Source organism: Phytophthora infestans, genomic scaffold (genome assembly GCF_000142945.1).
Source record: "Phytophthora infestans T30-4 supercont1.3 genomic scaffold, whole genome shotgun sequence".
Taxonomy (NCBI): domain Eukaryota; phylum Oomycota; class Peronosporomycetes; order Peronosporales; family Peronosporaceae; genus Phytophthora; species Phytophthora infestans.
Window position 1 is genome coordinate 3120559 of NW_003303756.1, and position 24627 is coordinate 3145185.

Consider the following 24627-nt stretch of genomic DNA (forward strand, 5'->3'; position numbering starts at 1 on the left):
AATTGTCTGGAAGCGTACCTAACAATTTTGATGTCGTCATGCCAGAACCTTGGCTTGTTGGAAGCGCAGACGGTGCAGACAGTGTGGATCGAGCTCCTTCCGATCGTTGGTGGGCTTCAGGTCGTGGGCGGCCCCGTGTGCGTTGACATCCAATCAGGGCAAGAGTTCACACAAACTGCTGCACTAGCACACGTATTGGTTGGGCCAGGTTCGCTCTGTAAGACTCTTAAATAGGTGAAAACGCCGTCTATCCAACGTTTAACTACTAGTTTTCACAGTCTAGTTCGTGGCTAATTCACATTACACAGCAGAGACTGGCTTTGTTCCGCTCCGGATACGACGCGAGACAAGTGAATTCGATCTCTCCGGCTAGAAACACATCTCCAGGGTTGATATCGACGGCATTGTCGTCTTCGAGACGCACAAACGTCCCCCACTTACTCCCGTTGTCGTACAGCCAGTACCGACTGTCGTGGTATTCAATGACGGCATGTGTACGCGAGACATACCGGTCGTTCAGCTCGATATCAGCGCCGCTGAGCAGTCCTCCGACAGATGCCACGTTACGGACCACGTGGATATCTCCGCGTTGTGCCCCCGCTAGCACGTACAAGACCATTGCGTTGGATATCTGTGCGTCATTCTGCGTCTCCTGCACTATCTGATCCAGAAGCTGTTTGTTGCGCTTCTTGCGTCTCCATCGATACACTGCAGTGGAATCTCCTTCACCGTCGGACCCGTCCAGCGTGTCGTAGTTATCGTCATCACCGCTGCCATCAGAATGCAACGCACTGGTCACTACCTGGGAGTCGTGTATTCGCCTTCCTGACTTATTTCGCTTCATTGGAGACGGCATCTGAGCGGCTAAAGGGGCTTCGGATCCAGCACTCGGGGTGCCTATTGTCATACCATCGATCAAGTGTACTAGATGGGCTGCAGCTATGAAGTAACATTCAACGGAAGAATACGCTTTGAGGCGGAAAGACAAGTCACCGAAGTCCAGTATCGACGGAGAAGAACTTGAGCCCATAGCCACTACTGGGTCTTGGAACCTCCACCATTCGATTGGCTCATCTTCTGCCTCGTCATGGACATCGTCGACGCCTTCTGCGTTTGTTTTCTTCAGCTTCCGACGTTGTTTTTCGTGTTTACTTCTCACGATCTGAGCATTCCCACGGTTGAGTACAAGAAGACCATCACGGATCTGAAACGTGTCTACAGCGAACGTAGCTGGTACGAACAGCTTCCCGTCTTCGAATAACGTCGACCCAGCAGGATAGACGACGACTTCGGCCTGGGCTGCCAGTATTTGCATCTCTCGGAGTAGAATCCCCTGTAGCCAAGGTACACTAGTGCACGCAGCACGGATGATCCTGTCTCGACGTCGATCGTGCTTTAAGTGAGCGCGTATTACCTCCATGTATAGCTCGAGATATCCGCAGACATCTTCTCTCGCCAGGGCTAGCAGCTCACACGCTGCAGTTGCTCTCGCCGTGTCGAGATACTCAAGACCGCCACCATGCGGCCTTAAAGTGCACGCTTCGAACGGGTCCTCCAAGCTCACTTCTCCGAAGAACCCTCCAGTTGTCACTTGCTGGATCAGAGTACCGGACGTGCTGGCGACATGGAGATCTATCTCCCCGCTTATCACGATGAAGACGACGTTCGCGGCGTCTCCTTTCTCGTAGACCATGTCACCTGAACTCAACGTCATCCGTTGGCCACAACGTGCAACATTCGCGATAGTTTTTTCGTCGTTCACGATCGGCTGCAGCCACGACATGGCACTCAAGAACAGAACGTGTTGTTGCTCTATCGCAGCTGAAGTTTTGGTAGCCGAGGAGTTCTTCACACAGATGACTTCCACTTCACATCCTCCACACCGGAAGACGCACCCTTCAGACAGTAGCAGAGGTTTGCTCGTGTGCTTGACTATCTCAGCTTCAGTGTCGTCTGCGTTGTCAGCTCCAACTTCGTCACGCCCAATGAGGAAGTAGGTGCCAGCGTTGAGTCCTGTGGGCTTAGACGTGATCATGCAGGTGCCACGCTCGAGTTGGACACTAAATTGTTCCGTCGACAACGACGCAGTGAAGACTTGAGCGTCGCAGTCTCTGCCCTTACCGAACGTGACAGGTCCGCCACTACTGCCGCCCCACCCGCTACTGCCACTGGATGCTCCAGAGCCAGAAGCAGAGTGCAATCGGAAACCTACAGGAACGAACAATCCTTTTGTTCGTGGCTTTCGTTTGGACAACCGTAAGACGTCCAAGCGCATGGCTGCCTCCTTCATATCTGGACGACGATCCGAGTCGAACGCTCTCGTCACAGTTGTTACGTACAGTGCGCATGTACCGAGTAACAGCCAGTCTCCGCGCGTAACTCGCACGGGTCTTTGCGTAAGCAAGACGCGTGTTTGTCTCTGTGGATCTCGTTCGAAAGAGACGTCCTGCAGTACGAACGATGCGCCGTCAAACGAGATTTTAGCATGAACAGCACTGATCTTGATGCCTTCGGACGGGAGAATACGGACGTCGCATGCAGTGGAGGACCCGATGAGGTATGTTGCTTCACCCGGTAGCGTTACTTCTCGAGGATTCACAGACTCTGCGCTTGTATTCGTGGGGTCGTGCTGGAAAATGACGAGGCGAATGGAGGAAGACCGACGCGGTTTTGTGTTAGACTCAGGTGGATCATGTTCACTTCCAACAAGTTGCTTGATCATATCGTCGTCGGCGTCTTCGACTTGGGATGGCTCGTGATAGTGAAGTTCCTTGACTTCTGGACGTAAGTAGCGACTTCCCAGGAACACAGTTCCATCGGACATGAGTGGAGGTGTGTCGTTAAATCGGACACTTTTCTTCGATCGCACTGGTAAAGTGTCCTTGTTGTCGCCGGATACTTCGTCTCCTGGAGTCACTTTTGAGAGACGTCTACCGTCGTCGTTCATGAGTTCATCCTCGATGTCGGCAGCGAGAAGACGGAGCTCCTCGACGGTGGACATGCGCTTTAATACTGGTCTAGACGTTCCATTGCCTATGCTTCTAGTGCTATTTGATCTCTCAAACTTGTCGGATAGTGACGTGGATTGCTCTGTTGCTATAGTCAGACTGGAACACGAGTTCGAGCGAGACTTGTCGCTTCGTAGTGAGGTTTGATCGGTTGTGGTCTGCAGGTCTACAACTCGAATAGAAGTAGTTGGACCGATCCGAAAGACATCCCCGCGACGCAGACGAAAGCCATCTCGTTGTGGGAAGTGACGGAATTGTGTACTTAAGCAAAGGAACGTGCCTGATGTGCTCTGTGCGTCGCGTACAAAGTAGTCGTCACCAGCTACGGATACTTGGGCATGTACAGCATCCATCGACTTTTCTCTCGTGGCTACAATCGTTCCTTCTCCAGGTTCTCGGCCGATAACTCCTGATCCTAAGAACCAGGATTTCTGCGACCTGGTCCGGCCACCGTTTGTTGAGCGAGGTAGCACGATACAAAGCTCTTCCTTCGCGCGCAGTCTCCGTCGTGGCTTCGTTGCTGTCTTTGCAATCAGCGTATCTGAAGTCAGCGTTGTTTTTTCTTGTTGTATCCCGGAAGATGTTTCTTCTTTGAAGGAATCACCCGACGATGTAAATCTGCGCGTAAAACTCCGTTGACTGCTCACGGAGCTTTGACTGATAGCAGATCTCTCGAGTTTAGCTCTGGTGTTACTTGACTTTTGTTTAGTAAAAAAATGTGGCCGCTCTGTTGGGTTGTTGAGGAAAACGATGTTGTCATTGGGGTCAGTTTCCACAACTGGAGAAGGTGATGCTGTCGATCGTTGCTCAGACACTCGAAATGAATGTAACGTAGCTGGAGTTACCGTGCGCCTTTGTCTCCAGAGAAGTTGCAGACGTGTAGGTGACCTGACAGGCACATTTCCAATCCCTTCTTCAGATGCAGCACCTGCATCTGAGGACGTTGCTCTACTCGATCTGTAATTTGTTATCAGGGTATTTCGTAGCGTTCTGCGTGGTTGAGAGGGCATCGTATCGACTTTAATTACACGGCAACCCGCCACGATGTTGTAGCTGTTCTCCTATAGAGCAGAATCAGGTCGTGAAACGCTATCAATAGTGCTGGATGTCTTTTCTTAATCATCGACCAGAATACTTTTTGTCGTTCCTTGGTTTTATGACCCATTCATGCTATGTGAGCTCCATTGTATTTATTATGCAGTTTACATTGCTACTGTTTGGTAGAACCAACAGCCGTTCTTGTGACTCGGTGTGATAAGAAGAAATCTTTATTTGCAGTGCTCGTTCTTCCTAGTCCAAAGATAGATGAGCATGGTGTGGCCTAAATCGCTCTCTAATTACTGCTGGCACGACTGGTCGATCACCTTGTGAATCAACCAGTGCAATCGTGAGAAGACTGTTGACTCATGCCGGCCGACGCCAAGGGTGATAACGTATTACGTGAGATTGTCTACACGCTGGTACCCGCCCAGCCGCTTCCTGTAGTTGACTTGTCCAAGTCTTTTCGAGGTCGACTATTGCCGGCGAAGGTTCACACTTTCATCCGCCGCAAGTACTACAAGCACTACCGACCTGTCTTGGTGTGCGCTGTATTATCATATTGTTTGAATGTACTAGTTCCACTCGTCGAAGCACGAACCGGGCGCATGACTGCTGTATTGGCGGCTCTTCTGTGGATCCCGATAGGATTGGGAAGTATCACAACGTTGAGATACGATATCGTGCGTCTGGTGTTCCGAACTTTCGATTTCTGGTTTTTCTCCGCAATCACGACTACAATTACCGTCACAATGTCGATGTATTTTGGAGATTTACGCTCCGTACGGATGTTAATCGATTGGATTGGATACCACCACGTCGTTTTTGTTGATGCACATGTGCTGGGTCTCCGAAGTCTCACTTACATCCTGATCGCCACGATATTATCGGTTTGCGTCGTGCTTATCTGTATTTTGCTCGGGAAAGTAGATGGAGGTTCCACGTTTACGATTGTGAAGTACGAAATTCAGCAAAGAACTTTTGAATTGTCTGGTTTGGATGTGATCGGGAATGGCATGGTGTCACTAGGATTTCTTGTCGCCAAGATCGTTTTTCGAAGGCGTAAAGTACTTCGAGTGAAGAGAAGAAGGTCTTCGGGGATGGTAGAGTGTGTTATTTATCGATGTAGGCTCAAATTTGAGCGGAGAGGCGGGCCTTCCATAGCGTTGGCGTGGCCAAGTGAAGATTCGAGATGTCAGTCAAAAGAATCGTCACTTCGTGGTCCTGACGAGATCCAGAACTTGATGTTTGTCAGGTTCCCACTGACGATTCAGGCGAAGAACACGCTACTACCGTGCTGCATTCCACAACAAGTATCTTTTCCTAATTGGCTTCTAGCAATATTGTACGCAATTGGAGCAGTAGGGCTCATACTCTCGCATATCTCCGGGTCCGAACTCTTCGCAACACAAGAAAAGCACAAGTGTCTAGTACCATTTATTGCGCTACTGTGCACCGCCACATTTACTGGTCTCTTTGTCGTCTTCTACCAACGCCAATTGCTAAAACTTCTTTTTACCTCGTTCGACTTCGCGTTTTACTCGTTTCAAATCACCGGTACAGATATCGGTGCTTGTATCCTGTACAACTGGAATACTTCGCGCTGTCTTATGATACTATCGTGGTGGCTATGGGCTCAGTGGGCGTTCACACTAGACGCATTGACCCCGACCACACGAAATATGCTCAAGTTCCAGGTTCGCTTCGCCGCGCCCGTGTTGTGTCTTCTCCTCTTCGATCATCTCCGTATAATATATCAAATTTTTCGAACTGGAGATACCGAACTACGAGACTCAGTCATGATGGAAGGGACCATCTGGGATCATCATTTGGTGCTTCGTGTGGTACCGTTTTACATGAGTCGATCTTTGACGCTCTCGATTTGGTGTGTGCGGTTGAATTCACGGCTGGCCTCAGCCTGCGACGGTAATGTATCGATTCTTCGAGGTACAGTCTCGTACGATAACATTTTCTCGAGAGGAAGACAGAGAAGCTCACATATGTCACAAATCGTCGAAGTCAAGACATTGGCATCCGCTTTATCTCGACGCACTAGAGTGTCACCGGCTACGTCGTTCTGCCAAGAAAAGCCAAAATGAATGCAAATATCAAATATAGCTTCAAGCAAGATTTTATTTGCTACTTTTAAATAGTGTAGGAGTAGAAAATGCTCGTGGGATCCAGAGCCCTCGCTGTCCTCATATATGCTCTTGAACGGCTATAGATTTATCCAGATCCGTCCGAGGAGAGCTTCTTCCAGCGACAGTTCACAAAGCTAATCATCGTTCTCTCTTCGAGTATCACCGCTCATTATTACTGGCGAATATGGTCGGGATGGTGATGAACACCGTTGTTATAGGAGTCGGCTCTCGATCCGGACAAATTCTGGCAGTAATTGCCTTACGATATGGCTTTCCATGGGTCTCAGTGCTTCGAGTACGCTCAGATATGACATTGCACGCCTCGTTATGAAGACGTTCGACTTCTGGTTCTTCTCGTGTTCCACAACACTCCCAGTCTTAGTTACTTCTGGGATCTGCGTGTCTGCAGAATGATGATCGACTGGATCGGTATCCAGAATATCGTGTTTATTGACGCCCAAGTGCGAGGAATTCAACCTTTTATTATCGTCACTATCCTCGGTATTCCACCACTATTTTTTTTATGTTACTGTGGATCATGTTAGGGCGTCTAGACGGTTGTGTTAGCTTCTCGGTGCTTACTCACAGCAACAACCACGCGCGTTTCAGTCTCTTCGGAGTGGATATCATTGGGACCGGAATGATTACCTTCTCACTCTTAATCAATAAAATCGTCGTTAGGAAGCGTCAGACACTACAAATGAGGCAGAAATCGTCGATAATTGATGGAGCTTTTTGGTGTGGGTTATTGGACCTGCTCGAAATTGAGTCTGTATCGATAGATTACACACTCAACACGAAGAAAACACGCTGTCGCTGCGTCCCACTCATCTCAAATAGTTCATGAGCCGAGCATGATCCAATGATCCAACACATGATGTTGATTAAATATCCGGACACATTCGACTCAACCCACGTTATACTGCCTCTGTAGTAATTACGGGAAGTAGTCTGGTGCAGTTGTACGGTATTGATATCATTGCTATCGTCTTGTCCTTTTCTACTCTTGTCTGTGATTTTTCGTACCACCCACGCTAGTGTTGTCTTCACACAAGCATGGGGTGCTTTATTCTGTACCGTTATCTTCGTGATGCTAATCGTTGCTACTAGCGAGAGCTGCTCAAGCTTCTCGTTCGACTTTTTCTACTTCGTTTTCCAAGCTACCACAGCCACATTGTATGTCCGTGTACTTTATGAGTGGGAACGTTCACGGTATCTCATGTTGCTCACATGGTGGCTATGGAGCTTGTGGGCGTTCACTTTGGACGCTCTCACTCCTGCTATGAGAGAGAAGCTGCGCTTTCGACCAAGAATGGCAGCTTCTGTTGTTGCTCTGTGTCTTCTAGGACACATTATTATCATTGGCCATTTCTTCTTTGTGGAAGACGATAAATTACACGACGCAGTTCTCGTTCAAGGAATCATCTGGGATCACCACCTCATCGTCCGTGTCATGCCCTCCTACTCCAGTCGAATCGTGACGCTATCGCTGTGGTCTCCTCGTCTGGTCTGGAGACTTGGAACTGCGTCAATGTCCGATGTTTCCATTCGTGGCTGAGTTTGCTACGACAAATACTTCGCACAGATGACGTTCGCGCACGGTCAACCAAAGCTGCTCTTTCGAATTCCGGAGCCCGAATTGGCCCAAAGTAACAACATTTCGACCATAAGAGACATTGACCGAGGCCATGTATGTAGCTTAGCCACTTCACATGTCAGTCCAACCAAATATACAACACTTTCGTTCACGCATGACTACACCTTTAGATGTTACTTCGGTTACTTCACTCCGTTTTGGTTTACACTACCGCCAGTTAGGATTGGCAAAGGTGTAGAATTGCGGCAGCTGGTGCTATCGCTCGATATTTCTTATACGTCTTCCAGCCAGCAAACCCATTGCCTGTTATCGATCTGTCCAAGTCTCAAAGAGGGAACCTCCTTCCGACAAAAATTCACGAGATTGGTCTCAGCAAAAATCATCCGGCTTTAATGGTAGCAAATACTTCTGCTTTCGTCTTGATCAGCTTCGTGGCAGTAGTGAAGGCGCATACTGGCCAGATTCTATCTCTGATTAGTTTTTTTTTTATCTCTGGATGCCACTCGGGTAGGGGAGCTTTCAACACTGCTGCTTATAGGGACTTTCGACTTTTAGTTCTCCCCCGTTAGCACAAGCAGGATGGCTGTATTGGTTTCGCGCACATCAGCGATCTGCGGGTCCTGAGAATGGAGTATCGACTGATTACCACGTCGTTTGCATCGATGCTCACGTCCGAGGTGACGGTCAATTCGCGCTGATGACGATCGTCGAAGTTCCACCAGTTCTCGTCTGGGTCATGTGGATGGATGCACAAGCGTCTCCATCTTAGAATTCTCCAGCGTGCATCACAATTTCCAGCTCTCTGGCGTCGATATTATCGGGAATGGGTTGTCGACGCTAGCTCTGTTCATCACTAAGATCGCAGTGAGGAAGTGACGTGCATTAAAGATAAACCAAAGATCATCGTCGACTCCATCAAGTAGTAGTTCGTGTCGTGACGTATGACGAGTCGATGGCATTGTTGTTTACAGTCCAGTACGTCTCCGTTTGTTGGGAAATTTCCACTCCTTCCAGTCCGAAGTCTGGGATCCTATTCCGTCCTTTAGCTGCTCCCGAATACGAAAAGCGCGCTTGGATTCATCCACCACGACTTCAATTGAGCGAGCACGCTTCTTAGCATCTTCTGAATGGATAACTTGATAAACTTCTCGAGGTACGGACACTTTAACATGACGCAACAAAGGCACAAGTTCCCTAAAAAGGGAGCTGTCGTCCTGATTCACGAGTGTAAAAGCCTTCCCCGATACGTCATCCGTACGTCCGGTACGTCCAATGAGATGAACGTAGTCTGCAATCTTCTTGGGGAAGTCATAGACGACCACGTTCTCTACGTTTAGTAAATTCATCCCACGACTCAGCACGTTCGTGGACACGAGAACGGGGATCTCCAAGTTCACGAACGATTCAAGCAGCTTGAGTCGTTCTTGCTGCGTTTTATCCGCGTGAATGGCGGCTGCGCAGACTCCACAGCGTTTTTCCACGGCTTCGGCCAGCATCGTAGCGCCAATTCTCGAGCCAACAAAGACAAGCTATAACACCAGCAAGAATCACGGCATTAGCATACTCGCAGCTTCTCCAGAGCCCACCACTACTGCACGCACCGTTGATTCTTCGCCTTTCCCCTTCAAAAACTCGAATAATTGGCTCTTTTTCGCTTTATTCTCCGCCCACCGAACGTCGTGGCTCACACTTGGATTCAGCGAATAGCGCGGTGTTCGGTTGGATCCGCTATCGTCTATACGAACATCTATACGCGTATAAGAGCGGTCGCTTGGACGCTTCAGAATCTGCCGAACCAGAGCTTCAACCTCATCCGAAACGGTAGCGCTGAAGAAGAGGAATTGGGTATCTTTTCCAGCTAATAGAGCCACCATTTGAGAAATCTGCGGTCGAAAACCCACGTCCAGCATGATGTCGACTTCGTCGATCACGCACAAGCGAACAGCAGGCAAGATGGCGTCGCCTCCGCTGTAGTTCGTAAAGATATCGAGAAAACGACCCGGTGTAGCCACAATCAGTTGGACGCCACTTTGAAGCCGATAGCGCTGCGTCGGAACGGGAAAACCGCCCACCAAGAGCGCAGTCTTCATATCTGCTATACCCCGCATCAACATCTTGGCCACAGTTTCAATCTGGATCGCCAGCTCTCGAACAGGAGCCAAGACCAACACCAGAACCTCCTCCTTCTCGTCTCTGGCGTGTAAGATCTGTGCGATTGCTGGGATCAAATACGACGCCGTCTTACCTGTTCCTGTCGGGGCGCTCACCAATATCTGGTAAACAGTTAGCTGTCAGCATATCAGTTATAATGCTTCATTTTACGGTACTTACATTGTGTCCCTCTAGCACGCAAGGAATCGTTTGCATCTGCACGGGTGTCGGTCTCTCGAATCCATTGGCATTGAGGTTAGCTAGCAATAATTGAGGCAATTGCACGCCTTCCTGCGGTTGCGCGAAGTCCACCAATGGAGTTGGCCATGACTGGGCGCTTTTCACCGTCTCAGGGGCAGATCCAGCGGTGATTTTGATCCCTAATTTACGTCGAAGCTCTTCAGATCGCTGGGCTTGTTGTCTATCCTGTTGGAGCTTCGTCTCGTGTCTGGATATACAGAGATCGCGGCATTCGAGACTGCAGACGTCTTCATCTGTGGCATCACACACGTATTCGCCGTATTTACCGCAGACCTGCACGTGCAATGCTTTAGTTACTAAATAAAATGTATTACATATGACTGTATGCTCTTCTTACCGCGCACAAAGGCTCGCCAGGTTGCGGTTGACGCTGGGCAGCGCTATGCGGAACAATGGATGAAGTGTCCGCCATTTTGACCAACCAAAGAGGCTGAGAATTGAAGGTACACCACTGCGCCACTTAGTACAGTTACTTAACCATCGCTCAAGGAATCACACATGTACGAATGTCCTCGTTGTCTCGAGAAAGGGGCTATTAATAATCTCCGACAATCGGTTCGATTGATAGGGAAGGTATAAACATCTACGAAGACTCCGTTTCGTGTTTTTAGTTTTTTATTGATGACGTGGGAGCGTGTGCTAAATGAAGAGCCAATTGATTGTCAACCAAAGAAGATGAGCCTGGTATTTCAGCTTACCCCCCTGCTCGTGCTTTTGTCCCTTGACATTCTCTCTTTTCACCTCGGTACAGTCGCTTACTCCAGCGCCTTCTTGGCCTCGCGAGCCTTGCGGCGGCATTCGCGGTCAAGCAGGTCGCAGTTCGACTCAGGCCACGGGAAGGGCTTGGTGCGCATCTTTAGGTACGGGTAAGCGGGAGTCTTCTCCTCGTGGTGCTCGTGGCTTAGGTGGTCACCGATAGCGTACACCGTGTACACTCCGACCAGGCCGATCATGCCCTTGGAGATTGTGCGCCATCGGTACATCTGCTCCTGGGCCTCGTGCTCCGTAGCGCTCGACATGTTGCGGGCACCAGCACGGAGCGACTGGGTCATAAGACGTGATCCCTTGTTAAGAAGCGACTGCATCAGCGTAGAGAGAGGGTGTTAGTGGCCTGCATGCAGCGATTTAAACGACCCGTGCCTCGCTTCCGGCGGTGCAGTCCTCACCATTGTAGAGCGACGTGCTGCTTGCTAAGCGATACAAGAACTGAGAGGCGGAGGGGGAGCTCAACGAGCGGCTACGATTGTAATACTGCATAACAACTTTTTTATGCATTAAATGAATTCATTGGTCGAAAAGCCAGTGTTACTTCAGAGCTCACTTCAACTTGCTTGATCAATGATCAGATACCCAACCTCTTCAATGAAGGGCCCCGCTGGTTCGATTCGAGCTCAGAGGGCATATCTCCTAGGGGGTCAATGGGCCCGGTTAGGATCCGACCGTCGCGCGACTGAGATGAGGGCAAAAACAGCGTCAATATCGTCAACACCAAAGAAATAATACTGTGAGCGTTTGAGTTACCTTGATTGCGGGACTTTGTCGACGCGCATGGGGCGGATACATCTGCGCTCTTATGTAGGCAGATCCAGGGCGCGAGAAGGACGAGATCTACATGTAGCAATAAGGCTTAGGTCCCGTGTGTAGCCACACTTAGGTGCGCACAGGGCTTACACTCTCGTGTTTGTCGCTCAGCTGGACCTCCTCAGGTTGCTCCTGGATTTTGCGAATGATTCCTTTCGCGACAAGGTCCGACTTGAGACTCTTCGTGTGGCCTTGCGCTGAGCAGAGAGAATAAATATCAAAGAGGCATTATATAAACAAATATATGGGCTGATGTACCGGCGAAGAAGGGCCAAATGGCCTCCGAGATGCTGGCGTAGTCCATTGCTCTTCGTCCTTCCACGTCGACCATTTTCGGGTCAGCTTTGTGGGCCAAGAGAATACGTACAACTTTTCCGTGCTCTTGAAAAGATGCCGCATGTAGAGCTGTCCACCCCGTGCCTTACCGCCAGGTAGTGTACGTCAGCTAATCTACCCAAAAAAAAGACCACATGTAGTAGTAATAAAACAAGCATACCTTCGTTTCTAGCAGATACGTCGGCGCCTTTGTCGAGTAAAAAGGCGACCATGGCATCATTTCCCCAGAGAGCAGCAGCACATAGTGGAGTCGTTCCATCTAGCAGTTAGCAGTAGCCATCAGTGACTTTGTTTTATTTCACAAAGCACAATTAGAGGCCAACCTTTCCCTGGGGTATCGATTTGCATGCCGTTGTCAAGTAAGAAATCAACCTAGTGGGTTGTCACACAACCTCGGTTACGCTTACTACAGACAAACGTCGACACTGCGAGCGTACCATTCCACGAGAGCCGTTGGCTGCTGCCTCTGCAAGGTCAATGTGCGAGCGAATCACTCCTTCTTGTGCCCGCTGGTTGTCAACGTGTGCCATAGTTCGTATCTTTTCTTCCAAGAGAACTTCTTAAGCAATGACGAAGTCGAAACGGATTGTGACGCTTCACAACAATGCAAAAGCACAAAATTGTTGAAAAGCAATGATAGATATTCGGCATGTTTTGTTACGATGTGGTTAAATTCTCCAGACATTTCGCGATCGATACACGATAAACGTTCGTGCCATGCATCGTCGTCTTGCGTCGTGATGAGTGATGTAGATGCCGCTCAACGAAACTCGGGTCAACAATCAAGTTTCCCGAAACGTCAAGTGAAATTTCAGTCCCCACATGCTGATACAGTCCCCACTGGTAACAATAAAACAAAAACACAAGAAATACGTAAGTAAAAGACTTCATCGACGAAGCAACAACAACAACGTAGACGCACAAATCTCGGCCAACCCGGTACGATGTCGCCGTCCATGACAACTCGGTAGCTTGTGGGGACACAGCTGTCGTAGTGCTGACGGAAGCTCGGGTTGCCCACGCGAGGTCCGCCGAAGTTGTACATGTTGACTTTGATGCTGAAATTTACAGCAAGGTCGTACGCCGCTATAACCGCGAGAGCGCCGCCCATACTGTGGCCTGTGATATACACCGAAATTCCAGGATTCTCGTCTAGAATGAGTCGCGTCACCTCCTTCAGTTCGTCTTGGATTGACTCGTACGCCAACCAGAATCCTACACGACAGCACAGAACTTAGACAACAGCTACATTTATTACACGCATCAAGGTCAACTTACCCCGATGTACTCGTGGCAACGCCATGTTCAACAAAGGGATCTTCGCAGCGACATCCTTGACTTTTTCAAGACACGATTTCCTCCAACGCAGCCCTCGAGATTTTATCCACAGCACCGTCTGGTCCGCTCGAAGGTTGCTCTTCCAGTTGGCTTTACTGGTTGTGCCTCGGAAGGATATGACTAATCGTCGATGATCTTCTTGGCTCCAAGCGACGACGACGTGTGTATCCGTGAGGTTACTTCGTAGATGAGTGATCAGCTCAAAGCCGTATCTCTCCAGTGCGAGTTCACCGTACCCAGACGACGACGGACACCCAGGAGGATCGAAGTAAGCTTGATACGCCAACTCCAGCAGCCAACCAGCCGTCTCCACGCAAAACAAATTCGAATCCGGTGTAAGGAAGCCGTACGAGTCCACGCGCGGCTTCTCTTCGACATGGAACGCAGTGGAGGTTAGAAGTCCCGTACTGTCTCCCGCAAGTGGAGGCAGATGCACGAACATGACCAAGTAGACATACACCGACAAGAACAGGAACTTCCCCAGTGATGGATGACCCGTGTGCATCTTAGCGAAAGTATGGACTGAGTCTTGGATGAACGCATCGTAGCCGACGAAGTACCACGATTGAGTCAGGTGGAAGATCAGGAGAGCTGACAGCAACAAGGTGTAGACGAGAATAAGCAGCGTCTCCAGTACGAGGAATCGATACGACAGCTGCTTGAAGCGCGTTGCCATGTACGGTAATGCCTTCAGATAGCGACCCGATCTTGCTCCAACTGTCAAGATCCACGCGAGCCAAAACAGCACTAAACTCGTCCGAATGAAGCCAAGAAGCGCATACAGCTCTTTGAGGTGGAAATCATGAGTCGATGATGCTTCTTCCGCTCGGAAAAATAACTTTGGCATCCGTAGCACAGTCATATACGTGTCCACCGCGAAAAGCACCAAGCCAAAGAGAACTTTCGTGCCAAACGAACATCGTCGAGAAGAGAAATCTCCACTGTGCTGGTCCATCAGACTCAGCCAAAACACGTAGAAGAATGCCTCTGCAAATGATTGGCACGTGATGGATACGAATCGTGTACGCATGCTCACAGTGGTGTACAGCTCAGATACTGCGTACACGGGGTTCTGCCAGAGTACGAGCGCGACACCGACGCCCAGCAACCATTTTTGCACTGTAAGAACTTGACTCCACCCACCGTGGAAATTTAACACTGAAATGAACCAACAAGGAAGCGCCAAGATGGATACAAGCACCAACACCCCACGAACAACGACTTCGCCCACATGAATAGCTGGTTTCCTACGGATAAAACGCGGTGACAAGAGCAATTAATACACGACCAACAACAAAGAATACAATGGTATGCGTACGTGTATGCAAACTCGTAGACCACGTTCTTGCCAAAGACATTCGGATAGAGTCCCCTGAAGGTCACGACAGCGAAGTATGCGTCGTATCCACTGCCACCCTGAAACAACCAATATTCGTCGTAAGTACGATAAAGCGAGAAGCCACTGCTTTGCGCTTACCAGTCGGTCCACGTCTTGCGTAATCTCCATGATCCTCACAATTTCACATGGACCTGCTGATCGACAGCTGACCCAAATACTCTGATTGCGTTCGTCTACAACAAGGTCCTTCGTGGCTGGTGTCACGTCGTGGTCAATGCCGTACAGTCTGGCATCATAGGTCAGCACGTATCCTGCGTCTTGCTCCACCTCTTCGTCCTCAACCTCGGAGATACTCGTCGCTTGATTCGCTAAACTATTTTTCACTCCTCGGTTCATCGACCATGCAGCCCCCACCCGCTGTAACTCTTGGAACGTATTGCTATTCTCTAGCGACGACAGCGTTTCTGACAACGTTGAAGTGTTCACCTGCTCCCGAACGTCAAGCTTGATCTCGATAGATCCGGTATACCGTGAGACGTTGGTCACATAGGCAGCCCATTGAGCGATATTCCTCGTCTTGTCCACCTGAATACAGGGCTCTCTCCTCATTTCGTCCTTGCATACTGCTCCTGACAACTCGATCGTCTAAAGTTGAAGTGCACAGAATCAGATAATCTTCGAGACTAATTTCTGATTCTATAAGATTCACCGCACCGTTTCCAGGTATCCTTTGCTCTGTAAATAGGGCAGTGTCATCGCCAATAAGAACGCCAGGTACGTCATCCATAGCACTGCTGTAGCAGCTCGTGATGACAGCGTTTCCAGGCGAATTTGTGGCTCGAATACATGTCTCTGTTTCTGATTCTCAAGTAAGCTGGTGGCAGTAGTCTCTACTCCTAATAGAGGCGCCGTCGAAGATGCTGTAGGCATCCTCGAGTGCATCTCGTACGAGTCGCGGAATAGCTCCGAAGACGCATAACCAGTGGACTGGAACAGTAGCGGGCGATACACGCGTTCTTCCTCCGCATCTTCCTCGCCCAGTGCCGCGCCGCCCTGCCGGTCAAGCGGCATCTTGAATCTGATTCCAGAAAAGTGATTTCACCTTATTTTGGCCAATAAGAAATAGTTCAGTTATCGAATTTCGTGTGAAAATCTCAAGTTGAAGTTGTCTTTTTAACTCTACAGGAAGTTGCCCCACTGTTCATCCGAAGCTGGGGTGGTCTCGGGGGCTCTCATTTGCTCTGGTTGGCTGCGCGCGAAGGAAGACATGCTGCGGTCCGTGGGTACGCTCACGTCTTTGTGGAAGCTCGTGGTGGATCGCACGTCCGGCGTGAAGGTTGAGGCGGCGCTGCTCATTGGCCGATCTATCGGTTGCATGGGAGCAGGTACAGGAGTGGAGAATGCGTCGTCGAATGGCGATGGGGCTGTTGGCAATGGTGCTGCAGTATTGGCTGCGTTGCTGAGTGGTGTGGACGTGTGGACAGGCTCGCGTTGTGGTACTGGATCGTTGCAGAGACGCACGTGATCTCCGCTAAAGAGACGAGTCGTGTCTCTCGGCCATTTTTTGAACTCTCGGATGTTTTCACTGGTTGACCGAACTTCCAGAACACCCGACCAACTAGAATCGGACTCGAGGGTCATTGTCAATACAGCGGTGATGTATGATCCCCATCGTGTCTGAGTGACCATAGCAATCTGAAAAGTACATACAGAGAGTCAGTGTGAACACGATAGAAATCAATACAGCGGTCAACGTACGTGAAAGTGCATCGGCAGGTCGAGTAGCAATTCGGAAACAACAGCCAGCTTTGCATTCATGACGTGGAGTGCGTGCTGGCAAGCTCCGAGTTTCTGTGCTTTTGATTCGGGAGCTTTGACTCGCCACAAGACACCCGAGTTAGCGCTACAGTGCAGTGGGCATGCAGTTAACGATGATGAACAACTTAACAAGTAGGAATCACGCCATTATACCTTTGCCAGCAGTGCCGGAAGAATGAACCAGTCGCAATTTGAGGCTGCGGAAGTCGCAGTAACGTGTCGAAATGCAGCACGTATCGGTCACTGAATGCCAGATAGATTGGCGTGGGAGATGTCTCCTCAGCAGGAATGTCCCCCATCGTGTCTCCGTCTTGGCTAGGATCTTGGACTAGCACTGCTTGCAGCAGGAGCGTAACTTGTGTGAACTTACATACTCGGAACTTCTTCTGAGCTTTAATCACACCAAATGGCGGTAAGCTCGTGCAGCCTCCACTTGTACCAACACTGACGGTCTCTCCAGAACGTAACATACGTAACTTTAAATCTTTCGATGTATCCACGCATTGAACAACCCCGACACCCCCAAGCGGGCGGAATTGGATTTCCAGATCGCTCAAAGCCCAAGTAGTGAGATTGCAGCAACTGACATCCAGTGTAACCACATCTTCCTTCTTAGACAGGAAGTGGTGGTGAGATATCCGGATGGAGACGGGGTCAGAACTACCGGAAACAGTGATCGGCTCTCGATATTCTTCATCGTTAGGACGGTCCATGTCTTCAACGTGTTTCCGTGGTAGGAAAATGTCTCGAGGGTCGAATATTTCTTTCGAAAAGTGAGTTTCCGGTGCTGATGCTAAATTTGTTGGCGGTGTCGAAAGCTGTGCCATTACATCTTCAATCCTACACAACACAGAGACATACAACGTATTGAGTAAACCAAGACTGCATCAGAGTACCAGCTTAACGCTTAAACGTACACACGGTACTGCTGGGATGTGATCGCGGGGGGACTTCCCGCTGCTGATAACGTTGCGATCATTTTCTCGCACAGTTGGAGAAATTGTGGCTGCGTTTGTGGCTGAAGCTGAGCTAGTAGTGTAATGCAGTCGCCAATGACCATCAGTGCGTCGACGTTGTTAGCATCGCCTGCGCGCTCCCGACTTCCAGGTATTTCCTCGACACCGGCACCAAGTAAACCATCGTCGAAAGTGGCTCCTTCCATCTCGTCGTCGTCATTCCAGATAGCAGTGAACAACCGGCCAGTCTCGCACTGGAGCTCTCGCACTAGAGCGTCGAAAGGTACGTGAGTAGAGTAATTACGATGGAGACGAACGCCAATCCAAAGTATTTGAAGACGGGCACATTGAGACGCGATCTGGGCCATGGTAGGGAGCAGTTCTTGCTGGAAAAAGTCTAAAGACTCACGAAGTGCAAGCTCGGGACACGCCAGCATATCCTGGAAATGGGAGGTTAGTAATCCTGTGTAGTACACGATGTTCTCGCTCATCTCGCAAGAGCGAAGATACGCCTTTGGCGAGGTAGTAGCTGAGCCACCTAATTTCAGTAGCAAGAGCCCTCGAAACACTCTCAAAGCAATAAGCTGCGATATTTGATGCTCCACATTACGTCGCGGTGGTGACGACAGCTCGATCGTATTGGAAAGAGCTTGAAACAGTGCTCGAAACACTTCGGAGCCATTCGTTCGTGGTGATAGCCGTGAGAACCCTCTGGGTTGTCTGAAGAATGCCATTGTGCACAATCCTTGGAGCAGTTGAAAGTCTCGATTGACGACAACATGCTCGACGATCGTGTCCATGAGCGTCTGCACGAGATCACGTCGGTCTTTGTCATGATCCAAAAGGTAAATCGCTTCAGTTGTACGCACGAAGAGCGACTGGCAGTTGACGCCAGATAGCCAGGCAAAGGTTTTCACCAACATCCCACAGAGCTCAAGCTTGAGCTCGGAACTAGAGACACCGTTATTGTTGCTTCGGTTGGCAAGATAGCACTGTGCGATCAAGTGGTTGGCCAGTTGAGCGGCCCACCGCATGCGAGTGAACGTCTGTAAGGGGTGCGCCAACAGAATGAAGATAGCTCGACACATATTCGTAGCCTGAGCCAGCGACACGCGTCTGGATACGGTAGGAAATGCCCAGGATTCGAGCAGACCACGCACGAGTTCATCCACCCGAACAGGCTCAGTGGAAGCATGAGGCGCGTCGTCGTCATCTCCGTCTTCGATGTTGTTATCTTCGGTATCAATTTCCATGTACGGCACACTCACACTGGGACATCTCGCCCCACTCCGTTCCATCATCGTGTAAAGTAGCATCGAAATCCACAGCATCGCGTCTGGCTGCTGCTTCATGGGTAGACTACGTGCTGTAGCTATCAGCGCTCGAATGCGTGGGAAGGCTTGCTTGTAGACCACGGAAGTGACATCATCGATAGGTGCTTGGACGCGGAGAGATTCCTGAATACTCGGAAAGAATGGAGCCATCGTACTGGAACGTGCGAACAAGCTCGTTAAAGCCGTAAATGCGGTACCAGCAGCCCAAGGAGCACTCTGAGATTGCCCGTCAAATGACAGGGTGTGGAAGATGAGCTTCCAACAATCGTTGACCATCGTCTCCAGATCTTGCTGACAGCAAATTCGTGCCTCGTGCGACTCGAATGGGAAGACGAACAGTCCGTCCCCAGCGACATTGATAGCCACGTCTAACGTTAATTGCGACAGCGTCGTAATAGCGTTGCAGTGAACTTCGATATCCTCGTGAGTCAGAATTGAACGCAGCTTATTCATGGGCTCCCTTTCGGGAGTCAGCAAAAAGCCAAGCACAAGAGGCAATGGAACCTGTCTAAGTACTGGGATTGCAGCGGCCAACGCTGACGTATTCTCGGAACTGCCCAGCTCGTTCACAACCGCTTCCATGATGAACTTCCAGACTTCGTGTGTGGAGCAGCCAGGACCAATTCCAGCGAGTTGAAACCCAAGAATTTTCATAGCGGGGATGCCTTCCGGCTTTAGACATTCCTGCGTGTGTGAATCAAGAGGTTAGAGTCTGTCGAACGTTTTCGGTTAGCGTCCTTACCTCCAATCCCTCGCGATATTCACGTAAAGTCAAAGCATTCGGTCTGACAGAAGCGAGTTGTAGCAACTTTTGCACCTGAGCTTGTGCTCTCTTTGTGCTGGTAGCCGAATCTCCGCCACCACCTAAGCTCTCCTGTAGCATCTTGTACACAAATGCTGTTGATCGTTACTATGGGGGCGAACGATCCTTGGGTTGCCAACGTCCTTTGGTAAAAACGACTGGTGACATAAGGATGGCTACATCTTAGTTCTCTTATTTCTGTTGAGAATTCTTCTAATCTAAGATTATTTGAGATTGGGTCTCGTCGCTGAGAGTGTAGGCCTGAAGTGTGCTGCTTTAAGTGTTGGAACTCTCAACGTCCAACTCTTTCCTAATGCAAATAGCTGGCTTATGCTCTCTGTTCAAGTAGCCTCTACAGAAATCTGCCTGAATAAGGAACGCCTGATATAAATTAAGAAAGAGATTGCATAAGCTGACAATGCCTCGCTAAGAACATGTGCATGTATTGAATTATGTTAGGATAATTGGCAGTGCTGAATCGTGGAAGCGTTAACTTTAGACCATGCAGCCTCGCACCAGAGCAGTGCAGTTAGCTGGTCGACGTTGTACGAGTTATCGAGACCTTCGCCTAGGTGATCCAATGCGAACTCAGTTTTTTGCGATAAGATGTAGCTTTAATGCTGTTGATGATCCTGATCCAGCGGCTGGATCTTGGCGGTGGTGTTCGGGGATAGCTTCTCAACACGGACATTGCTTAGTGGACGCAGTCGGCTAGTGAGCTTGAATGTAAATGTAGGAATGAAGTTCGGCTCGTAGGGCTTGAAGCGAAGGAGGATCATCTACTGCGCACCATTTTTTAAATTGAAATCAAAGTCAGTGCCTGGATTGTTGTCAGTACCTTGCCCATCACTATCCCATCTCCCTAAATCTTTCCCGACTATAAAAATTGCGAGGTTATTAATTGAAACCCCGTTCCTTATTCAGGCAGATTTCTGTAAGCAGTTTGATTACCTTGACCTAGTTACTCCAAGATATTATAATGAGATTTAGGAGGTCCTGTTTAAGTCGGTATGACTGGCTTAAACTATACAAACACTAATGGCTGGTGTGCAGCTATTGGTGGCTTCCTAATACTAATAAAGTGCTCACTTCGTCCTTTGACGCCTACAAACAACGTCTTCTTCTTCTCTCTACCTATTCTCGACCTGTCATACGAGCTATAGGTTATGAGCCCAAGCCAAGCCTCAAGCGACGACTTCCCACGTCTCATCGGCGCCGAGAATTTCGACGTCTGGAAAATTCGTGTGTGCGCAGCACTAGATGACAAGCACCTACTCGGCTACGTGAAGCAGCCCGATTACGACGGTGTGTCTGAAGACGAGAGTGAAGACAGCGGCAGCGATATGTCTGATGCCAACGATGAACCGCATGCCAAAACTACCAAGAACGTCGAAATCAACTCCGACGCTGTGGACTACGACGAGAGCGACGACGAGCTCAAGCCGCCCTCGGACTCGGACGAAAACTCTGGAGCCAGCTGTGATTCGTCAATCAAGAGGAAGGACCTCCCGGTAGTTCGATCGTTTAACCATCGCGAGGCTCGCCGTGCACGCAAACGCGCCAAGAAAGAGAAGCGCCAGCCTCTTAGCCAGCGCGAACGCCGTCGACAAGAAGCCAAGACCAAAGCCTTCTTGATTAACAAGATGGACAACATGCACGTACGGCTGGTCAAGAATCTCACGACATCCTACGAGATGTTCAACTACATCTGCCAGAAGTACGAGGGAGCAGCCTTTTATGGTGATCCGTACTTCATTCAACACTACTTGATGAAGATCAAGTACGAGGAAGGTTCCGACTTAACTGAGTTCTTTCTAAAGCTTGAGAACGCGATGAAAGCCGCGTCAGAAGCCACCGAATCGGTGATGACCGATGGACAGAAGTCTATCCACCTGTTCCACTCGATGCCCAAGTCGTGGAAGGACGATCTCCGCATCTGGAAGGGTCAGCGGAAGTATATCCTGTATGAAGACCTCAAGCAGAGCATTGAAGGCAAGGTTCGCGATCTTCAAGCTCAAGATCGCTACACCTTGGCCAAGGGCACACCAGAGTCCTCTGCAACCAAGGGTGAGCGAGCTCTAGTGGCTACCGGACCTCCTGTGTCACAAGCCCAAGGCCGTGACAGCGCCAATGTCTGCTTCTACTGTGATCGCCCACGCCACAACATTCGCCAATACCGAGGCCTTCAAAATGATTTACGAGATGGACGAGTTAAAGCTGGGACAGTGCTACCTGCTAACTTCGCCTTCAAGGGTAACTCGAAACGCGATCACCCGTACCAGAACTCGAACAAAAGTGGCAATGGGCGACACGGCAAGAAAAACAGCAACCGCGACTTCAAGGGCAACAACAGTAGTAGCAAGAACAAGCACGGAAATGGCGGCAAACAACGCGGTCAAGATCGCTACAAGGACCGCCCGCTTGAGTCATACAATGACGAGGAAGATGACGACGACAGTGATTCTGGAAACAACCGCAAGGTAACTCGCCAAGGACGTCGTGACACCGGTCTCATCGCTGTTGCTACCACAGTCAATCTCCCGTTTAGCCTCACTGCTCAAGCCAAGATAGAACCCGACCCCACCTGGACAATCGACTCTGGCTGCACTCGACACGTCACCCATGAGTCTCAGTGGTTTACCGACATCACCTCCAGTGGTGGATCCATTACGGTTGGTGGTAATAACCAAATCCCCATCGAAGGCATTGGACGGGCCGATCTGGGAGTCACTGACTCCAAGGGGACTATGCCGAAGCTTATCCTTCATGGAGTCCTGTATGCCCCCCAGCTCCGATTCAGTCTGCTTTCAATTCCAGCAGCTGTGAAGCACGACTTTCGCTTCAACTTTGACCGCAAACAGTGCCCTATGCAAACTGACCAGCGCTTCAAGATCAAAGCGCTCATGGCTACCAACACGGATCTGTAGCAGTTCCAAGCCAAACCAGCGGCACCTTCAGCGGCTCTTATTGCCTCAGGTAAGCAACGTTCCTTTCTGCTCTTACACAAACGCCTTGGACACCCTAACGTTCGTGTCTTGAATGACCTATCTAGGAGTCAGGCCATACATGTACTCGATGGATCTATACCTCTAGGTTCAAAGGCAGAATTCTTTTGTGCTGCCTGCACGTTAGCGAAGGCACACCGCTCCCCATTTACTCTAATAAAGTTGTTAAACGTGCTACATCACCTTTGTCAAAAGTCCATTCAGATACCTGTGGTCCACTACCTGTGCCTAGCCTTACTGGTTGTCGTTACTTCTTGATATTCATCGATGACTTTTTTCGATTCATGTTCACTTATGCAATTAAGAACCGTAGCGAGTTGTATGGCTGTTACGAAGACTTCAGGAAGAAAGCCCTGAATATTTTCAGACAAGATATATCTGTCATAGAGTACGCGCTCAGTGTTGACGACAATGCAAACCAGAGTAAATTTGAGATTCAGCGGCTTCAAGCAGACAACGCTAAAGAGTACGAGAAGATTGGCCGCATCATATTTAAAAATATGGAACTCACGCCCAGTTTACCAATGCATACACACCTCAGCAAAACGGAGTTGCAGAACGCCGCATGCGTACCATTATGGAGCGTGTCCGAGCCCTTCTACTTGACGGCAAGCTACCGAAGCAGTTATGGGCTGAGTGTGTCTGTCATGTGACCACTCTCATCAATATGACTCCTAGCTCCAAGACGGATGAACAAACCCCGTACGAGCTTTGGCACAACCGTATTCCATCCATGCAGTACATCAAAGTATTCGGATGCAGCGGATATGTCCACATCACGGAGCAATACCGAGACAAACTCGACGCTAGAGCCCGTTTGTGTATGTATCTTGGTGTATCTGACCATAAGAAAGGCTACCGTCTGATGGACATCAATACTCATGCAATTATCTAAAGTCGTGATGTAGTCTTTAAAGAGGACGAATTTCCCTCTCTCACAGGCCTGACGTCTACTCCAGAGCCCACACAGTTCACGAATCGGCAGAAATCTACCGCTACACTTGCACCTGTACCTCTGCCACCTGCAACCGCTACTACAGTAGCACCGGAGCCTGAACATGTGTTAGAACCAGTGACCACAACGTCACCCACATCAGGCCCTGCAATGACAACAGCGCCAGGCACAGTGAACCAACGTGTACTGCCCTCACTGAGGGAGGCTGTTGATCGAACAGCCATACATTATTCTTTTCGAACAGAGACGGACTCTGATCCTCCGCATCATTCGACTCCTAAGCGACCCCGCCTCTCTGCGGAAGCCATTGATAGCTCTGAGGAAGCCAATGACGTAACCATCAACTCTGAGGAGGACATACACGAACAGGAGCAACGTCAGCATTTAATGTACACATTACTAGCTATTCGGTATGTGTCTGAGCCCACTACGTATCGGGGAGCAATGAAGTCTTCCCACGCTAACCAGTGGCGTAAAGCAGCTTAATCGGAATACAAGTCCCTCATGGGCAATCACACTTGGGTGTTGGTATCCCCTCCTAAAGGAAGGAAGCTTTAAGGTAGCCGATGGATCTTTGTTGTAAAGTATACCGGCTGGCGAAATCGACCGCTTTAAAGCGCGTCTTGTGATCAAAGAATTCCTTCAGGAATATGGCATCGACTACAACGAGATATTCTCTCCTGTCATCAGGATGGAGGTACTTAGACTACTTCTTACTATTGCAGCTCTTCTCGACTGTGAAGTTCACCAAATGGATGTTAAGACAGCTTTCCGGAATGGTTATTTGGAAGAGGAGATTTACATGGCTCAACCGGAAGGTTTCAAAATCCCGGGCAAGGAGCACCTAGTGTGTAAACTTCCTAAGAGCTTATACGGGCTGAAGCAAGCGCCCCGTGTCTGGTACCAAACCCTGACTGCCTTCCTAGAGAGTCTTGGGTTCCTAAAACTTATTAAAGATCGATGTGTC

General features: G+C 49.6%; 7 protein-coding genes across 7 annotated transcripts; 2 read left to right on the top strand and 5 right to left on the bottom strand.

Moving 5' to 3' along the window:
• Positions 1 to 295: 295 nt before the first annotated feature.
• PITG_02674 (uncharacterized protein) lies at positions 296 to 3361 on the bottom strand (the record flags this gene model as incomplete). The annotated part of the gene is made up of 8 exons (XM_002907534.1): positions 296 to 798; positions 910 to 1107; positions 1153 to 1504; positions 1565 to 1594; positions 1652 to 1810; positions 1862 to 2857; positions 2918 to 3038; positions 3081 to 3361. The coding sequence occupies 8 exons, from the start codon at positions 3359 to 3361 to the stop codon at positions 296 to 298; spliced, it is 2640 nt and encodes an 879-aa protein (XP_002907580.1).
• A 1053-nt stretch (positions 3362 to 4414) lies between these two features.
• PITG_02675 (uncharacterized protein) lies at positions 4415 to 5849 on the top strand (the record flags this gene model as incomplete). The annotated part of the gene is made up of 4 exons (XM_002907535.1): positions 4415 to 5156; positions 5279 to 5301; positions 5471 to 5761; positions 5823 to 5849. The coding sequence occupies 4 exons, from the start codon at positions 4415 to 4417 to the stop codon at positions 5847 to 5849; spliced, it is 1083 nt and encodes a 360-aa protein (XP_002907581.1).
• A 1923-nt stretch (positions 5850 to 7772) lies between these two features.
• On the top strand, positions 7773 to 8482 carry PITG_02676 (uncharacterized protein; the record flags this gene model as incomplete). Its single annotated transcript, XM_002907536.1, has 2 exons — positions 7773 to 7877; positions 8354 to 8482. The coding sequence occupies 2 exons, from the start codon at positions 7773 to 7775 to the stop codon at positions 8480 to 8482; spliced, it is 234 nt and encodes a 77-aa protein (XP_002907582.1).
• A 267-nt stretch (positions 8483 to 8749) lies between these two features.
• Positions 8750 to 10608, bottom strand: PITG_02677 (DEAD/DEAH box RNA helicase, putative; the record flags this gene model as incomplete). Its single annotated transcript, XM_002907537.1, has 4 exons — positions 8750 to 9313; positions 9386 to 10057; positions 10116 to 10469; positions 10534 to 10608. The coding sequence occupies 4 exons, from the start codon at positions 10606 to 10608 to the stop codon at positions 8750 to 8752; spliced, it is 1665 nt and encodes a 554-aa protein (XP_002907583.1).
• Positions 10609 to 11538: 930 nt separating this feature from the next.
• On the bottom strand, positions 11539 to 12643 carry PITG_02678 (uncharacterized protein; the record flags this gene model as incomplete). Its single annotated transcript, XM_002907538.1, has 7 exons — positions 11539 to 11646; positions 11718 to 11804; positions 11868 to 11974; positions 12036 to 12197; positions 12274 to 12372; positions 12437 to 12485; positions 12551 to 12643. 7 exons carry the CDS (start codon positions 12641 to 12643, stop codon positions 11539 to 11541), a joined length of 705 nt encoding a protein of 234 aa, XP_002907584.1.
• Positions 12644 to 12747: 104 nt separating this feature from the next.
• Positions 12748 to 15861, bottom strand: PITG_02679 (uncharacterized protein; the record flags this gene model as incomplete). The annotated part of the gene is made up of 6 exons (XM_002907539.1): positions 12748 to 12953; positions 13036 to 13328; positions 13392 to 14698; positions 14770 to 14867; positions 14929 to 15435; positions 15505 to 15861. The coding sequence occupies 6 exons, from the start codon at positions 15859 to 15861 to the stop codon at positions 12771 to 12773; spliced, it is 2745 nt and encodes a 914-aa protein (XP_002907585.1).
• A 108-nt stretch (positions 15862 to 15969) lies between these two features.
• On the bottom strand, positions 15970 to 19781 carry PITG_02680 (uncharacterized protein; the record flags this gene model as incomplete). Its single annotated transcript, XM_002907540.1, has 5 exons — positions 15970 to 16485; positions 16549 to 16693; positions 16762 to 17448; positions 17526 to 19582; positions 19641 to 19781. The coding sequence occupies 5 exons, from the start codon at positions 19779 to 19781 to the stop codon at positions 15970 to 15972; spliced, it is 3546 nt and encodes a 1181-aa protein (XP_002907586.1).
• Positions 19782 to 24627: the final 4846 nt, after the last annotated feature.